This window comes from Haliotis asinina, chromosome 10 (assembly GCF_037392515.1).
Source record: "Haliotis asinina isolate JCU_RB_2024 chromosome 10, JCU_Hal_asi_v2, whole genome shotgun sequence".
NCBI lineage: Eukaryota > Metazoa > Mollusca > Gastropoda > Lepetellida > Haliotidae > Haliotis > Haliotis asinina.
The window spans coordinates 6119214-6138950 of record NC_090289.1 but is presented as its reverse complement, the minus strand read 5'-3'; the positions used below and the strand labels follow the sequence as shown (position 1 = coordinate 6138950).

At 40.7% G+C, this 19737-nt stretch overlaps 1 protein-coding gene across 1 annotated transcript; it reads right to left on the bottom strand.

The window, feature by feature from the left end:
• Window positions 1-1626: 1626 nt before the first annotated feature.
• LOC137299160 (arsenite methyltransferase-like) lies at window positions 1627-18918 on the bottom strand. The gene is made up of 10 exons (XM_067831713.1): window positions 18704-18918; window positions 9531-9686; window positions 6061-6211; window positions 5541-5671; window positions 5218-5287; window positions 4810-4891; window positions 3747-3875; window positions 3134-3264; window positions 2853-2963; window positions 1627-2081 (listed from the first exon to the last, which is right to left on the bottom strand). The coding sequence occupies exons 2-10, from the start codon at window positions 9674-9676 to the stop codon at window positions 2004-2006; spliced, it is 1029 nt and encodes a 342-aa protein (XP_067687814.1). The 5' UTR covers window positions 9677-9686; window positions 18704-18918; the 3' UTR covers window positions 1627-2003.
• Window positions 18919-19737: the final 819 nt, after the last annotated feature.

The following is a 19737-nucleotide window of genomic DNA, read 5'->3' as shown; positions in this document are numbered from 1 at the left end:
TGCAATCCTTGATGTGTCTTGGCTCCCAACTTCTAAGATCCTGTTGTGAGAATGCTACATTCAGATCCAAAGCACTATTATATACTCTCTCAGACTACGAACGTGACTCGATAACACTGATACCCAAAGTTTGTGACCAGTACTACCCAGTTGAAAAGCTGTATTGCGTTAATGCATGTCACAGGGTAAACATACGATCTGGTCAAGTGAATCGGTTACTCAGAACCTCATGATGGACAATACAAATGTTTTGATGTTGCTTTGTTCATAAATTTCGGACGAAATTTTAAGAGAACAGGGGGATACCATTAGCACGGGAAAATTGAGCAAAGTTTTACCAATATTTTATAACGTTATGTTTTATTGAAAACTGGAAATTTACAGACCAACTGACCACGATCCTCAATGTTAAGCCTGTCGAGGGTCACAGTGATAACGAGTATCGGACTTTATCTTAAAGCTAACAGAGCCAAGGTACAATGCATGTATCTGTCTTTACGACTGTCTATATGACATAATCTGAAGGTCACAATAACAGCATTATCGTAAGTTTTATCGTAAGATTATCTGCGATAGCTGGAATAGGTATAAAGTACGAATGGCAGTCACAAATCAGGGGGTGGCTGTCTAGTAAATTTTATCTATTGCATTACGTGTGAATACTTGCTGTTTTGTAACTGTGTACAATGTAGATAGTGTAAACGCCTTCTGGCTTGATTGGTAGAGTATTTAACAATGACATAGCGCTGTATACTTTTGAATGTGTGTCGTGTAGTATGTATAACGAATCTACGTATGATGTTTATGTTTTTGAAAGCTGATTGATCACTATAATAATTGTACCCATGCCATTTTCTAATGATCATGTAGCCCATGATCCTGGGATTGCGGGTATTAAACTCCCTGTTTGTTTTACTCAGGTGTTGTGTTGTGTTTGGGTTGGTATAGTCATACCTCTTGCCAAGCGAGACAATTCCCCAAACTCGCGATTTAATACATGGAAGCGTGGGTCATCGTTGCGGCAAGTGAACCTCTTCCAACCTTGATAACTTTGGAACGCCAACAATATCTGTATCTTATTATTTATATTATTATTACGATTTTTCGTTTTCCACAGTTAAGGTGTTTTGACCTCTGTTTGATATGACCAAACGTTCAACGCCAGCACGGGAACACCGTCATTTCCTACTCTGGCATAACGCTGTCACCTTAATTTTCAGTATTGTCCAGGGTAAGGTTTCATGTTAGATAATTCAAGGCAATGCAATACCTGAAAATGGACTGTGTTCATTGAAAACGGACCACTAGACTAACAGCAACTACAACAACCATAGTTTATAGTGTGGACTCTGATGGTATAAAAACGGTATAAAAACCTACCTTGACAACTGAATAGATTTAGCAATCATTTAACGTATGCTGTATATATGTAATAACGGTTTATGTAGCGTGTTATTCACTGGCTTCGATGGGGGCCAAACGGCGTAGGTTGTTGTAAAACAGTTGGGCGCCAGATCGTTTTAGAGGAGAGGATGGCATCAATTTGGTCCACCATGATTAGACGAACTTTCATTGCCAGAAAACTTAGTTAAAATGTATATATACAAAAAAAGGACATAATCTAAATGGATCTAGAACCATGTTTAATGTCAGACCTTAGCTGGACCTGTTTCCTTGTTTTGCCTTTTGTGTGTGGCAGAGTGAATAGGCCGTAGTGTGAAAGGCAAATAACCAGGCTGATGACTACCTCGAATCACACTGAGGCCACGCATTAATTCAAGTACATTTACATGCATATTAATACTGATACACAACAAACATCGGTCTGATTATGTGTTAAGGCTACATGAGAATTGATGGGAAGGAAATGATAAATGTAAGAGACATTCAGTGAGGTGTCTTCTCCAACAAGGAGTCGATGAGTATGTTGAGGCCGAGGATCCCGAAAGCCACGTCTGCAGCATCAGACACGACATTATAGTGACATGGTGACTGTCGCTTGGTCACTCTACCTTGTAAACGTATGGCAGTGTAACGCCCTGGGCAGTCAGCTGATCGAGGAAGTCAAATGGACACTGTCCCTGGAATATATCACAACAGATGTACGTACACCTACATGTCCAGGTCAAGCAGTTCCTTTACTGCCATCATCGGCAGAGCATCAGACACAGGTCAGAATGGGTAATATTACTGACGCTTTTAGGGATTACGTGAAATCCCTGGTTTCACATATTCCTTGTAATGTATACAGCTCAAGTCGAGTATATTTACTCGGTATAGAACCCTCCATTGCAAGAACACCTGACTACATCTACATTCATAGAAAGTGTTGTTTTGTTGTTTCCATATATTTCGTAGGGTCACTCAGACTTTAAGTTGAATTTAGCGTTTAGCCTACATTGGGATAAGATACCCTTGTTGATATACCCGTGAAGTAACCTTACTTAAGCGTCAAGTGTCTGTCTGTAACCGTACCAAAGTGCCAAGGGTCTGCCTGTAACCTTTCCTTAGTATCAAGTGTCTGTCTGTAACCTAACCTAAGTATCAAGTGCCTGTCTGTAACCTTAACCCAGCATCAATTGTCTGTCTGTAACCTTTCCTCAGCATCAGTTGTCTGTCTGTAACCTTACCTAAGTATCAATTGTCAGTCTGTAACCTTACCTAAGTATCAATTGTCTGTAACCTTACCTAAGTATAAAGTGTCTTTTTAGTTGAAAAGCACAAAATAAACAATACAGCGTATAGCATAGCATGTACTTTTTGTTTTTGTAGTTTTCCGTTTTATTTATTTGGTGAAATTCGGTAACCAATAACGGTGCTCGTATACTCCAGCATTACTTCCAGCAGCTTACCCTCGTATTGACCGTTGTGTCATCACTGTCGGCAAAGTCAAAGAAACTCCCGTAACGGCTGCTGGACAAGATGGAAGCTAGTTCCCCGTCCACGGGAACTGGTACCCCCGACTGTGAAATGAAACAGTTATATTTAATTTAAATTATTTGGCATTTGTTTGGTAACACACTTCGATTAATCAAGATGGTTTCGTCACAACCATTGCCTTGTCCGTTTGAAACACACAATATTGCATTCCTCAAACTAACATTGATAACAGCTGCTGAAGTTGAATTCAAACCTTAAATGTCAAATTTATATCCCACTTCAATTCTTCTTCCCCGCCTGTGTAAGTAACCTTTGCAGGGCCTCTCTTGCCGCTAGGTGGCAGGCGGAACATCCGGGTCCGGGCACAACAGTATCTGCTTCCGCCTGTAAATGCATGCAAAGCAATGATAAAGTGAGTTCCTTATTTTAGAGCTCCTGAAATTAGCTTTTACTCAGTTCGGTTATATTGGGTTTTTTTTCTCGAAAGTGATTCAATAGGCAGGTCCACGATTCTTTCTTAACAACCTAGGTAACATTGGCGTTTTATTTATGGTGTGCGCCTTACATTAGATAGAGACATCGGTGTGAACCACGAGGAAAGCACTTACAACAAGATCCTAAAACACCTTGAGGCGAATACTGATTTTATACATGCAACGATACTTGATAGTTCATGAAAGTATCCACTAGATTATCAGCAACCTTCATGAATAAGGAAGATGAATAAAGAGTATCAAGTATGTATTCTAATATGAAATTTCGGTAGAGGCCATAAGCAGGCCAGTGAATGAGTACTTGCAAGAATCTACAGTCTCTAAAATGATACTAAAATGTGCACTCTTCGATAGAAGGCGCAGTGTACTGACGTAGCTTCTCCTGATAGCTGGGGCTGAGGTAGACAGGTCCCACTCCAGTGAGTACAGGGGTGGTGAAGCCAGCTTTCTGGGCTGATTCGTGGAACTCTTTCACAAGCTGGGAGCTGGTCAGTCCGAATACTGTCAACGGAAAGCACAAGTGTTGTAGTTGTGAAACGGGGTTTAACGTCGTGGTTAAGGTACGTTTGCAGAAGCTTGTACTAGACTGCACTCAGATAGTCCCTGAAAGCTGAGCAGGTCAGTACCTGTTTTATGCCTAGTCAAGCGCCTAGGGTACAATCGAGTACAATGGTTTAATGTCTATTGATTTTGTACGCAGGCCTGAGTAGATATAAGTTACCGAGCTGCGGACAGAATGGAATGTCTGGAATGCTATGGTTTTCCTATGGGAGCTCCTACGACTCCTCAAATTCCTGAGGAGCAACAGATTCCTCAAGGAGCAGAATGGAATGTCGTTGTTTTCTGACAGTGACTTACATTCCACGAAGAGTACTGTAAACAATAACTCCTGGTTACTGCATTTGGACTGGGAAGTGAAATGTGTATAGAATGAAATGTCTGGAATGCTATCGGTTTCCAAATGGTACTCCCTAAACCAACCTTATACAACCTTTTACATTCCACAAGCAATGCTGTAATAATCATTCCTAGTTACTACATTTTGGCCTGGGAATGTGCATCTGATGTTATAGACAGAATGTTATTGCTTTTTAGCGGTAACTCTTACATCTGAATCCGCAAGGAGAAATAAAACAGAGGTGGTAATAGATGGTTGGTGACTAACTGCATGTGTACTACATACATACCAACTATAATAGCAGTAATTCTAAATGATACTCCAATTTTCACTCCTAAAGAGAGTGGGTAACTTATATCTACTGGCCTGGATTCAAACCACTGACCTGTGACTCCACATGCGCATGCTCTATCCATTATCCCATCTTACAGTTACTCATGTGCAGTAACTCATCGCATTACTGGTCATTAAAAGAATACTTTTTGTTGGCTATACGATAATGGTCTAAGTGGATCACACAGAAGGCACGTGTCGTACCATAGCATGTTACGTCGTCCTTCAACTCAGCCGGTGCGCTTTTGTTCGCGTAAACGTCGCTCAAGTACAACTCTCCTCCATCCTGCACAAGCGTACAAGATAATGTTATTAAAGATGATCATCCAGTCACACTAAGAAGACGAAATAGTTAAAGAAACATGTGACCAAATACCACTCACTCCCGGACACGTCAGCAGGAAAAAGGTGGTTTGGTGAAAAATTGGAGATGAAAACTTGACATGAATTTGGAGTGACATGACAATAATTGTAATAAAATAATCTCTCTCTCTCTCTCTCTCTCTCTCTCTCTCTCTCTCTCTCTCTCTCTCTCTCTCTCTCTCTCTCTCTCTCTCTCTCTCTCTCTCTCTCTCTCTCTCTCTCTCTCTCTCTCTCTCTCTCTCTCATTACCTTCAACAGTCTGTATGCTTCAGCAAATACTTTGTCCTTGTCCGATGTCAGGCAAAAGACACCATTCGAACTGGATGAAAGACAAACACACAGTGCAGGTATATCATGATGAATTGTATGGAGTCTCTGTGAATCAACTGCAAATATCTGGTAGTGATCGCATCAGCAGAGTTTATATGTTCGTTGTATTCGACAGTACTGATACAAATACAAATACTTCTACTCCTTACCATTTTTCTACTTCCTTCTCAACTTCTCTTGCTTCTTCTACTACAATATCAATTACATTCACTACGACTGCCGCTGACTTACTGGATACTCACACTATTACGTCGAACGTTTTGTCTTTGAGATTTGCAAGATTTTCGGCATTTCCATTGAAGAACTCAGTGTTGGCCTTCTCGTATCCCCAGGCTTGACGATGGTAGTCCTCCCTCGCCTTGCCCTCCGCTATCTGGAACAGGTGGGTCGTAAATTACAGGACTGAGTTCTGTGAGGGGATGAAGAGGCACCAACAATTTCGTGTTTTCTGTCCCACTTGGTGTCTAGAGTCCCACTTGGTGTCTAGTGCCACACTTGGAGTCTAGCGAACCACTTGGTTCAGTTGGGGTCTAGTGCATCACTTGGTATTTAGTAACCCACTTGCTGTGTAGTACCCTTCTTGGTGTCTAGTGCCCCACCTAGCGTCTATTGTCCACTTGGTGTCTAATGCTCCAATTGGTGTCTGGTGTCCGACTTGTCCCATAAGTGGCCCTATTTTCGTTCGTGTAAACAGTAAGTTTAAGTGCTTATGTTAAGTGAAATCATTCGAGGTTTGTGAAATGTTCCCAATGGAGCACCAACCAAATTATCGGCGAAGTCCACACCAACCACGTGCCCAGTTGGACCAACCAGTTTGCTCAGAATGAAAACGAGGCTTCCGGATCCACAGCCTATGTCCAAGATATTCAGGCCGTCAAGGTGCCCAGGAAAGACGAATCCTGAGCCATAGTACCTGCAAGATAATTCGAGCCACGAGGTGTGACTGAACTTCAAACATGAGAAGTCGACTTCGGGCTATCGGGGAGCTTGGAACACCTGAAGCCGACGTCATTGGTTTGCGTAAGCAAGTTAATGTGGGAGAAAATGTGGACGTCATGATGGTCTCTGACTATGGGAAGTGCTACCCGGAAGGTAAGGTTCAGAGATCAGTATCAACAATCGTGGTTATGATTTCAAACGAAACACACAGATCATTTGTTATTATTGTTATTTTTTACAGATTAGAAATGAAATGCAGCAGAGAGGGTTTGGGTGATCCTGGCACAGTCAGGCTGGTCAAGCTCATCATCAGCTCATGGCCCTCGCCCCCTCTACACGCAGCCCAGACAGCGAATGGGACTTCTCCCAGGAAACACTGCCTAGTCGAACCCACCAAGAACTTTCCGGAGAATATGGAGGCTCCCCAACACTGCAGCCTTCTGCATTACCCAGATTGTCAGAAGGGCTGTGCTCCCGGTGGAGAACCCGGGCACTCTTCTGATCTGCGCCAAGAGATCAGCAGGTACCAAACCAAGGGCACCGAGAACAATGGGGAGCCTGACGACAGTGTACTTGGGATGCAGTCGAGACATTTCAAAGGCGAGGTCCGCATATTTATCATGCTTTTCCTGAATCTTGCCAGTCACATTGCTGTCAAAAGGGACAGAAAATTCTTTGATATAAATAATTTCATTGGCTTTATCAAAAAGGACAAGATCAGGTTTGTTGGCTGAAATTCGTCTCAGGCTGTATATTGGCCTATTCCAGAGAAGTTTGTAGCTGTCATTTTCCAGGATGCCCTGGACATGCTCAGGGTCGTACCATGGATGGACCTCGGAGTCAAAGCCACAGGCATGGCGGAGACGATAATAAAAGCAGTGAGCCATGCCATCATGTCTTTTAAGATATGCTGTTTGTGCCAAGGAAGGGCATCCACTGACAATGTGTTGGACAGTCTCTGTAAATTGATTGCAAAGACGACACTTCATATTAATATTTTCTTTAAGAATCACATTCTGGCGATTGCGGGTGGGAAGTGACTGGTCCTGAGCAGCAAAAAGGAAGCCCTCAGTTTCACATTTAAGACCAGCCGACTTTATCCAGGCGAAGGAGTCGGTTGGATTGCTGTTCTGTTCCACGCTCTGCATATACACACGATGCAATGGCTTCTCAGACAGCTTCTCCACAAAGGACCGACTCTGGGCAGACTTGGTGAAGGACTTCACCTGGTTTACTCCCATCACTGTACCGTCCAGCAGTACATCACCATCAACAAAATCAACTTCCAATTTCAGATTGTGTCCAACAACCTAAGCACGCTTAAAATAACTGTGGAATTCCTTGCTTTCATCATGAGTCTTGACGTGCATCACCAGAGAATCATCTGATAAATAAAGATGTGCAAAAGTACACAATAGAATTCTACCATGAAGAGCTTCCACATTAATCAAACCCCGTCCTCCCGAATTGATTGGCATGTATAAACGATTAAGAGAGGAACGAGGGTGGTGTGCTCTGTTATCAGACATGATCCTTCTGGTCAGGCGGTCAAGACCCTGGATGTCTTGTTTTGTCCAATCAACTACTCCAAAGGAATAGGAGAGGACTGACACAGCAAAAGTATTGGTGGCTTTGACCTTGTTTCGAGCATTTAGCTCTGAACTCCAGATTTTCTTTAAACGAGATTTATACTCGGCCCGAAGTTTATCTTGAATCTGGGCATTCTGGAGCTTGTCTCGAACTTGCATTCCAAGATACGTGTAGGCCTGATCTTCCACAAGATGCTCAATAACTCCTCCCCCTTGTAACTGGACCGATCCATCATTAGTTACCTTGCCACGTTTCAGATGAAGAGTATTACATTTGTCGAGTCCAAATGCCATGCCAATATCATTAGAGAAGGACTCGACAAGGAGAACCTGTTCTTTCAAATTGGTATCTCCTTTGGCAAGGAGCTCGATGTCATCCATATAGAGGAGATGAGTAAGAGGTGTTGGGGATCTGTGCTGAGGAGGCCCGGGATGGTACCCTTCCTCCCTGTTGAGCAAAAAACTCAAATGATTTAGAGAAAGACAAAAAAGCAAAGGACTGAAGGAGTCCCCCTGGAAAATTCCCCTTCTGATTGGGATAGATTCTGAAGTCTGCACCTCTCCTTGCGAGTGCATCTCAAGCTGAGTCGACCAGCAACTCATTAAAGACTTGAGTAAATCAAGTAGTCGCTCAGGGAGGTCAATACACTGAAGAGACTTCAGAATCCATTCGTGAGGGACAGAGTCATATGCTTTTTTGTAGTCTATCCAGCACATGGAGAGGTTGCGGTGGTATGTCTTTGCCTCTTCCAAAATCATTTTCTGTACAAGAAGTTGATCCTTGCACCCCCAACATCCCTTTCTCGCCCCCTTCTGCTCTCTGTAAATTATCTCATTGGAAGAGCAGTAAGATGACACGAGGTTTGTCAAACACCCTGTGAATAATTTGTATTGAGTATTTAGACATGTGATAGGGCGGAAGTTTTTGGGATCAGTCAAGTCTCATTATACGTCGTCACTACCCTAGCACAAGGTCGCGTCTGCTAACCTTTGAGCGACGTATAATCGTCCTTTTGAATGCGACACGGCAGGGCGTATTTAACCACTGCTACTTCCCCACTCTCAACAACGAAAATCCGCATAAAACACAGCTATTTGACTTGTAGTGTATACGCTCAGAGAGTTGTGAAGACATGCTTACTATTAGCTAAAGTAAATATTTCCACAAGCCGACATCGTTTGGGTTTGTTGGACTCAGTATAAACAGTGTCACGAATAATACTGAGCTTAATATTACTTAGGCTGGTGAAGAGGCGAAGAAAGAAAAGATACAGATGTCATGATATGTATTACTGTAACAATGATGAAGGGAATAGACATAATATGTGATATGTCCCTCAGACTCGACAATTTGTACTACATGTCAGATTGTTTATCAGACAGTGCGGTTCGTGAAACCACATACAACCACATGGTCCTGAGATAACGTAACAGGCGACACATTCCTCAAATATAGGTCATCAATACGTTTCTGGAGTATTACAAAGTTGTTACTGACATATTATACAATACGAGCGTACTATACTATACTACACCATACCACACTATACCATAGTATACTGTACTATGTTATGCTATGCTATGCTATGCTATGCTATGCTATGCTATGCTATGCTATGCTATGCTATGCTATGCTATGCTATGCTATGCTATGCTATTTTGTCCTAATCAGTCATAACAACTTGTCATATGATTCAATTTTACCTTTTCATAGTCTCGGGATGTAGTTTGGAGACGATTTCTTGGATGGCTGGGGTGAAGTCCTGGTCGTTGACAGCACATGTGAACGACAGTTTGACAGACGTCTCATTGTAGAAATTTCTCACGTTGGTAGCCGACTCGTCTGCCATTTGCAATTAGCTGTTGAAAAAGGCCCCGTAAGAATCTTTATGCCAAAAATCAAAAGTTGTATTGTCCTAAATAAACATTAAAAGAGAGAGAGAGAAAGGAGAGAGGGAGAGAGACAGACAGAGAGAGAGAGAGAGAGAGAGAGAGAGAGAGCGTAACGTTACTTTCATAGCAAGATGGACAGTGAATCTGGCCTAGATTAATTTGTACGTAATAAGCATAAGACATTCAGTTGTTTCAAGATGCCTCCATGGTCAAGCACATGTCAAGTTAAAAGGCCCATACACAACGACACTATTCTGTAAATGGCTTTCCACAAAAGCTCAATTTTTTTGGGTGTATGCTTACAATTTCAAGGATTAGGAAGGGACGATACTTTCCTCTGGAATATCTCATCCAAAATAGTATGCTTCCTGACAACATGGTGTACAATGGATCCAAACTCATGTACATGCATATCCCCCGTGATCTGAACATTCGAATGTTGGAGAGTTTGTCTTTCTTCGGCTCTAACCTGGCCAATCTTCCCAAGATGTTTCGTCTGGAAGAGCTAAAGAAAGGCCATTTCCCTTATCATCTCAACAGTTCTGCCAATCAGCAGTATGTAGAGGCTTCTTTCTGTGGGGTGAACAGCATGTCTACATAAGGCAGAAGTGGCATGCAGAACAAAAGGACAACATCATTAACTTTGCTCAAGAAATGGAAGCCTATTGTCGGTCCGATGTTCAAACCTTACAGAGCACATTACTATTGTACTTCTTGACTGAATACACTCATGTTAAATTACTTTGGCAAGGAATTGTGACTCTTCGTGGCTGCCTGCCAAAGTGCATGAACATCAAGACCTGGTCAGTGGTTGACTACAGAATGTGGGGGCTGTCATTCATGCGAAAGAGAGCCTTCCTAGCCCCATTGCCAAGGTCCCTGGAGATGGATACACTAGGATCAATATAGTCGGATCTCCATACAGTGGCTGGAAATGTTGATCCGCACCCAACACAATCACATTCAACACGTATTGAATGAAGGGGAATATCTGATCTCAGGGACAGCAACACTGTCTACCAGTTTGATGGTTGTCTCTGTCATGGATGTCCAACACGTTATCCTCATGACAGGCACAACACATGACTGCCTCACACCAAGCAGTCAGTAAGTGAGCTGTATGGTTTAAGCATGAAGAGAAACGCATCTATCAAAGAGAAGGGTTACAAGTTAGTAATCATGTGGGAACATCAGTTCAGGCAAAAACTGAAAACTAAACCTGAACTAAAAATGTTTGTGTCCACCTTAGATCTTCAGGAACGAAGAGATTCGTTTTCGGTGGACGTACCAATGCTTGCAAGTTATTTCATGAGGCAGGGGTTGATGAGGACATTCTTTGTTATGATTTCACCCTTGTACCCTTTTGTCAACAAATATGGTCAGCATGCACTTTGGCATCCTCAAATGATAACCAGGAATTTCAAATCCTAGGATTGGTATTTTGGCATTGCCAAGGTCTAGATGCTACCCTCTCGTGGACTGCATCATCATGACACTGAATTTATCCCAGAGAATGATACTACTAACATCTTCATGGTCAGTTTCACTAACTGTTGGGTTCGTCTCAAACTGTACAGTGTTCCTGACTTGCTGCAACGTGAATTCCCAGTTCTCCATTCCACATCTTGGAACAAATACGCAATTGCCCAAGTTTATATGACAATGATGACCCTGTAGACCAGTCAGTGACTTGTCACTTGGGAGTCTCTATTCTCAGCAATGTCATGGCTCGTATCTCTTCTCATTCCTCCAGTACAGAGGAGGGTGTAAACTTGGGATGTCTCAATAGTCTCGGCCTTCATAAATATGGTAAGGACTTCAAACACTACCAGTTTGCGACATGCTGTATAGCTTGCACAAGACAAGAGTGGTTCTTCCTCAGAATATCACTGTGAACGGCTTCCATCCACAACCGTGAGAGAGACCCTGGATGTCGCCTGTGTATTCAGGGATAAAATTGATGCATGATCTGAAATGAAGGGTTTTTATAAAGGAAACCGGATGGAACCAGTTCATCTATCTTATTCCATGATGTCTTCCGGTTGCTATGCACCTGATCTGAAAATACGAACATGACCGTGAGGTCAGCTCAAGGTCATTGCCCTCTGTGAAATGAAGTCACACAGGTGTTTGATAGAGTCATTGTAGGACTATTCACACCTGTATACAACAAATATCTACTGAACAATCAGATGTCTCTTTTGATGATTCAGGAAAGTTATTTTATTACTTTCAAGTCTTCAACCTGTTTTGTGCACATTTACTTTCTCTTCAAAGGCCTGACTCACATGTCTCAGGTCATCTCCTTCTTGAAACTTCACATATTTTGTTAGCACGTTTTCGAACATCGTATTGCAGGCATTGCAGTTGTGAACTGTGGAATCTTCTACCCCAAAGAGATTAGCAGTAGTTCTATGCTCTGCAGAGGAAGCAAGCAAATAGACTGCAGTGTCCACTGGTTTCAGAGGTTACATGAATATCCATTGCGGGGAAACATGACAGTAGTTCTTTGCAAAGAACAGAAATGCCTCTATTCACCCGAGTGTTCTCTATCCATGAGGCTTTATCAAAGACCAGTGTCATGGTTTGAGACGATCAGTGGCGAGATCGTTCTCTACTCCATACTTCTCTCTCATACTGACAAATCCATAACTGCTAAACCCTTACTGACAGTATAGGAAATCTCTCCTCCGTTTATGCATGAGCAGTTTCCTCAAACACATTGTCTCAAATGAAGACAATTCAGTTATTCTAATCACGAGATTATGTTTACTTATACCTGGCGAAAACAACATGTGAACATGATGTAAATTTACATTTGGTTATGTCAGTGTATTTAAATTGCTTACGTAAGTAAATTGCGTCCATGTAAAAGAGGCTTTACTATTAAGGTGATAAGACCCCAGCACGTAGTTTCACAGGCCTTGAACATCAATATTTCCGATTTCGCTCAACTCTTTCTGTCTCTGGATGAGGCAGGTCTAGATTTTCTCAGGTTCAGAATCTGAATATCTGACTGTGACTCCTTTTCAGTCTAAATGGAGTTAGTGTTGTCATAAATATGTATCCATATTCAGGGCGTAAGAGATAGTTTAATCTAAGCAGTCCTAGATGTATGGTGTTCTAGACGGGCGACGTCTATCTATATTTAGGGGTTATCGGCATCTGAACGAGACCGACCAAGGTTACGTCTAAACTCTCTACAAACATTTCTGTCGACCCGAAAATGTTTTTATTTCTATATCCAAACAAATACCACCCAAGAAAGTCAGTGTTCTTGATATTGTTCCTGTAGTAGTAAAATGGACTGTTCTTAGGTACAGCTGTCCCCCTTGTGACCGTAATAATAACAAAATAGGTAAGATGAAAGATTTATAAATACCTTCTAAACATTTACGCGATAGTCGATGTTTCAAACTTCTTAAGCAGTTAATCAATAGTTCTTTATAACTGTTCTTTATGTGAACAGTAACAGTTATTTTGATGGGTCAGGTCTAGATGCTTTTAATTTTCTGTTATTGTCTTGAATTTTCACAACGTTCATTGTAGACCAGGTTTCATGTTTTAGTTTTCTAATAAACTGTATTTATTTCATTTTGTTAGGATTGAATGAAACCTTCCATATTTTGGCCCAATTTGAAATTTATGAAGGTCATTGTTGAAACATGTCATCTGTGAAATGTCTAATATTACTATCAATATCATCTACAATATCATCAATATATATCATGAATATTAGGGTTTCTAATAGTGATCTTTGAGGGACGCCTGCTAATACCTGTACGTCCGATATATTTCACCAACCTTTTGTCAACAAATACTGTAGTCATTTGCATAATAGATGGCTTGGAACAGATCATCACTACCCAACTTTTTACCCGAGGTTTATAGGGATACATTTAGAGAAGGCGAGGTGAGACACTTGATTTAATGCTGAAAAGAGTTCTCCCTCCACTCTATTTAATACTTTCATTTTCTGTATGTGTGTTTGGGAAAACAGGATTGAAACGGTTGAAGCTGAAACAGGATCTGAAACGGTTTACCGCATCGCCACGTTGTGATAATGCTCTCACGGTGAAACCAATCTTCCCCTGATCCTGTGTTGAATAAATCAGATTTATGCCCACGGCTGTCAAAGAGTGTGTTTTAATACCTTTGTAAACTCAGTTCATATAACCATGACATGTCACACCATGACAACATGGATCTGCATTCATAAAAAGCCTCACATTTAAATAGGAAGTGAACTTCATCGGCTACAGCGACACACACAGTTTACATGTCCTAACTTCTCTCTCTATGGTTATCCAACGGCCAACCCCGACAGGCAGGTTATGGTTACAAGCTCTGTATTTCAGGAGAGATAAACATATATGTTTAGGCAGGAGACTATAGCTATCAAATGAAGAAATATTTTCAAGAATTTGTCAAGAACTCTTTGGGGCTTCTGTCGACGAAGTTTTGACAGAACTGATCTTGTAGAGTCTGTTAGCCGTTGGCCTGAAACACTTAGTTGGTCACGAAATACATAGGATAGGCCAGAGAGGTTAAGTATTTGCCATACATTGTTTGTAAAGACATTGTGTTCATTAATAGATACAGATTCCAAGTTAGCAAGCTTGGAGGAGGTCCAGGTTTACAGAGTTAACGGCAGAAACTAGCTACCCGTTGGGCTGCATAACTCAGTGAGGGCATCCTACTTAAGTCCCCATAAACCATAAACTTGGAGTTTCAATGTCTAATCCAAAGGAATTGGGAATGGATGCTTCACAATTATATTCATAATTTCGTAGGCTCAGCCATATAATGATATCGGTGACAAAGCCTTCAGTAAACAATCCAGAGGAATATTATACTTTCTAGGTTTCTTTCAAAGACAGAACATGGTTTTAGAACCTCTGATAAAAAATTAATTGCTGACCTGGAGTTCCTGTTTCTGCTGAATATACCATCTAAGTATGTGGAATTATCTACGATCTCAAGTTCGGTGTTTTCCAAATAAATACATAAACTATGTACAGTTTTTGGACGGACGGCTTCAAAAGATAAGAACTGTATTTTATTCAGGTTGACATCCACTTTCAAGGCATTGCAATAGTTTCTATAGGACTCTAACGTTTGCTGAAGTTCAGTATCAAAATCAGAATGTAGTACCCTGTCGTCTGCATAGAGAAGGGTTAAGAAACAATACATAAATGCACATGTAAATTGTTCGTATCGCCAATTGTAACAACCTTACATTCGTATTTCATTAGCATTGCTTTAAGATCATTGATGAAGACACAAAGTAACAGAACTAGCACGCAAGGAAATTACTGTGATACGGCACCGTTTATAGACACACATGGCCATATATTTGCATGTGCATTTTGGAGTAACTGGACAAATTTACCCTTAACATCACCCATTTAGTACTTTATGCCTTAAACCGTCGAAGGCTTTTGAGAAATCAATAAAAGCAATGTAATTTTCTCTTACCTCGTTTACAAATCTGAATGATGATAACCAAGACAATGATATTATCAGTTGTACAGTAACTGTTTCTAAATCCCAGGGCTGAGTTCAAAATATTGTTTACTGAGAATGATGGCGAAAAGTTTCCCAAAGCAGCTAAGTATTGCCTGTGAGCGTCAGGGTCGGATCTGGTACCTTGCCTTTGTATTTGAGGCGTATAGAAGCAAAAGCCAAGCGTCAGGTAATATTCCTGAAAATAATTTTAAATTGAAAAAAATCGACAAATAAATTTCCCAGGACATCGACCGAATCAGTAACATATTCATTCTCAAGTCTGTCGGATGCTGATTCTGAGTTATGCTCAAGACTCCTAATGGAATGTGATATGCCATCAGAGTTATGTCTCTGTTTAATACATTTTCATCACAATCTAAAACGTCAATTTCTTCGTTTTTTTCCCCAGATCATCCACATGGTGTTCATTGTATATTTTCTTACAATGTTCCAAAAAACTGTAAAGGTAGACTATTCAAATACATTGAAACCACCAAACTAATTAAGAGAATGTGGGGTGCAATGGGATATGTTGATTGAAACACAAAGCCTACTTGAATACAATTAACATTGGGGCAAATTACGCATGCCAGATACATGGTGCAATTCTATTCCCTTGATTAGCCTAGGCACAGTCAGACTGACTACACATCGCTCTATAAAGTGGTATTTAGATAGATATAAGTATATTCAGTGGATGTAAACAGAATCTAGGATTCATCTGTGAGGCTTCAAGATATATGTATGAGGTTTACGTATTTTTTGACAGTCCGGTCAAGTCGGACCAATCAGGGCGTCACCCTAACTAACCAGTTTTCTTTGTAATATCACAATGTGGCCCTTATAGATATAATCTGGTCTATGGATTTAAACACATTTCAAAATACATGTGTGAGGTTTAAGTTTCTTTCATTAGCCCGGGATAAGACAGGCCGGACAGACTGAACACTTTTGACTGAGGCTATTTTAAGGGTGGACAGACTAGGGCTTCACTTTAACAAATCAGTTATGGGGCATTTTGTAGCATCACAATGTGATATGTAGGTAGATATAATACTAGTCTACGGATTTAGGCTCAATTAAAGATACACCTTTGATTAGTTAGGTGTTATTGACGACCCGAGCCAAGTGGGACCGAATGCTTGTAACGCAGTGTGTTTGTTGAGGATATACGAGGGGAGAAAAGGAGGTTAAAAAATATTGAACCTCCCCAAGATAATGATAAAAATGCAGCTGTTTTTATGTTTATTTTTCGACATCTGTCAACCTCAAACAAATTGGTTTGCTGTGTTCCAGCATTACGATCCCCATTTTGTTTGGACTTTTGATCTTGGTACCCACACACAAAACCGCAAAATCTGCAATAAATGCATCACAAACTTCAGGAAACAGAATATGCAAGAAACACTTTGTGTGTTTGAGGTAGGTAGAGGTCAGTTAAAATCCAACATATATTAAAGTGCATAAAAAGGCCATTTGAAACTACAATCGCTTGTTTGAAATGACTTCTTCTTTCATGTTTACTGAAAGAGATTGTTTTGAGACACTACCCCTTCCAGATGACGTAATCATTAGGATATACCTGATTCTAATGTTTTCACTATTCATACATGATGCCAACGGTTTAAGCTAAATAGCTGAATGGTCACACATGTGTCAGCTCCAAATATGTTGTAAACAGTGCCTGCATGAATATCTGGACACAATGTTTGTGAAAGATCAAAGTGGGGGTGTCTTTAAAAACAGGCCCTGTCTAAATCTACATCAAGCATTCCAGATATTTGGCTGTTGGTTATGACGGGAATGCATTTCATACCATTCTGAACATATTTTATATAATATTATCTGAGGACAAACCGTTATCCAAGAGGTACTAATTGACATATCACTTTCATTTTCTGCAATCATTTTACAAATATTATACCCCAATATGTTGTGATGACTCATATCACGTGAGTCACATTACCCACATATGTGAAACTTTGGATATGGCTTTGTTCATGGCTCCTATCACAATAAAATGGAAACTTTACAAACATTGAGCATCGAAGTTATAATTAGGCTCACTCCTTTTTGACATCCCCTCATATAGAAAAAATGGGATTTCACTTCGAGCAACATGTTTGCTTGAAATACTCTCTGTGTCTGTGTTTGTGTGTGAGCGCATGCGTGTGTGTGTGAGTGTGTGTATGTGTGTGTGTGTTTGTGAAAGGTTGTGATTGAATACATTTCTTTTGACATATATAACCATGTCATAATTGCCCACTGACACACTCATGTAAATGACGCGCCTATAGCCATACCAAAACAGTGTGATATGCCTATATAAGTTATTATTTCCATGAGATACATGTTACATACATCAGACACTTCCTGAATACGCACATGCATACATACGAACATACACACATGCATACAACATTTAAATTGCCGTCATCATGAAGGTGTTCAGTGGTGAAATATGTGATCAATAATGGTACATCATCATATGATCATTCCACAGTAGGTCTAGATATAGATATAATCCTTATCGAATACATACCTGTATACATACAAACAGGTTTCAAGTCACTGTCATCATGGAAATGTACAGTGATCACTATCTCACTATTGACAATTTCTGATTAATAAATGTGCATCACCCTATAATTGTTCCATGTACGACCATAGTGGTCTAGGTAGACTTACATATAACAGGCAATTTAATAGTACATCATCACATAATTATTCAGTGTTTGACCACAATAGGTCAAGGTTGACTTGCATATGAGGTGCACTTTGTATAATGATCGTAATCTGAGTAGTGGTGATATCTGATTAATAATACCACATCACCAAATAATTGTTTCTTGTAGGACCACATTAGGTCAAGATAGACTTTCAAATAGTTTTTTTTGTATTGAATACATATATGCATACACGTAAAACAGGTTTCAAGTCACAGTCATCATGGAAGTGTGATGTAATCATTATCTTGGTAATCATAATTAATGATACCACAATGTCATATAATTCTTGCATCTGAGACCACACTGAATCTGGGTTAACTTTGCAAATTGCGCATTATTGTGCTGTGTAAGTGGGCAGATATGACTAAAACGTAAAACAAAGCTTAGTAAGTGTGTGAAAAGGCAATTAACTTAGATGGTTTGTAGCATCTTTTGATCTCACTTTTATAATCTGGTGAGTGTTTGTTTTTACTTTCTGCACGACGTCGATGTCGACGTAGTCTATTTTTATGCGGCGTCGTAGACGACCCGTCGTTCTTTTATAACGCGCCACGCGATGGCAGTTAGGACACCGTACACACAGAAGATGTCTGTGCTGTGTACATGCAGGTTCAGCTAAGTCGGGGTGAGGGAGAAGAGTGTGGGAGGAGAGAGAGGGTGTGGAGTGTAGGGTGTGGTGGGGTTGAAGATTTTTCACGCAAACTTGAGAAACCTATTGTCATACACATCTGCGGTATTATATCTTACCTTGAGTTCCAATATTTTTGTGGTTTAAACGTAGGGCGGTTCCGAGGTGTGCCTGGCGTTACCTTCTGTGTCCTCCTGGTCCGCGCGGTATGCTCTAGACGCTAGCTTCACTCGGATAGCAACTATAATATTGCTGCTGCAGCCAGGCATAGTAGGTCACAGCTCTCCTCGAGGTAAGGTGGTCTTACACGCAGTGCAGAAAACGACCGTTAGATATATGGGACCCAAGGGGCAACGTAACTTAGATCCACTTGTTGGGCCGCGCTACAAACTCATCCAGGACACCTGTTACAACTCACAAGGATGAATTGCAGACAAAGATGAAAGAATAAAACATGAAAACACTTGTTACTACTCACAGGGATGGATTGCAGACAAAGATGAAAGAATAAAACACGAGAACACTTGTTACTACTCACAAGGATGAATTGCAGACAAAGATGAAAGAATAAAACACGAGAACACTTGAAATCCATGTTGATCACTGCACTTGCAACCTCTTTGTATAGACGTAGAACATGGGAAATCATAGATAGAAGATTAATGGTAGACACATAGAGGGGTTTTAAGGATCTGGAGTAAGCTAAATAGCTAGTCTACCCGGATTCTGGAAGTAAGGCCAAGCTCAGTTATGAAACCCTAACTAACTAAATTGTACTTATATTCACCAGATATGTTGAGGCACTTTGACACACTTTTGAGGTTGTACCCACTGTATATGGCCAGTTGTCTGTGATATTTCTATAAATATTGGCAAACCTTTGTCCAGTTTTTCCTGTTAATATTCCACCTAAACACTGCTGGGGTGTAGCTAGACACACCTCAGCACAGTGTGCAGAGAACTGGGTTAATCTGATGTTTAGATGCTGTGATCATCGAATTGTTGTCACAGTCTAATTGCTTTTAAAGTATCCAGGTAACTGGAAATGCACATTCTGAAACAAAAAAAACTAAAAGTCATCCGTGTGAATACAAGCGCACCTGTTACAGGGTATCAGCTCGAGGTGGATAACAAGGTTGAGATATTTGTCAAT

Bases quoted from the DNA above. Each gene is read 5' to 3' on its own strand.
- LOC137299160 (XM_067831713.1), bottom strand. From the start codon at position 9,676: ATGGCAGACGAGTCGGCTACCAACGTGAGAAATTTCTACAATGAGACG. The intron at 6,212-9,530 runs GTAAAATTGAAT...ATTATCTTGCAG, and splicing joins CATCCCGAGACTATGAAAAG to GTACTATGGCTCAGGATTCG. The intron at 3,265-3,746 runs GTCAGTACACTG...ATGCATTTACAG, and splicing joins CAGCTATCAGGAGAAGCTAC to GCGGAAGCAGATACTGTTGT.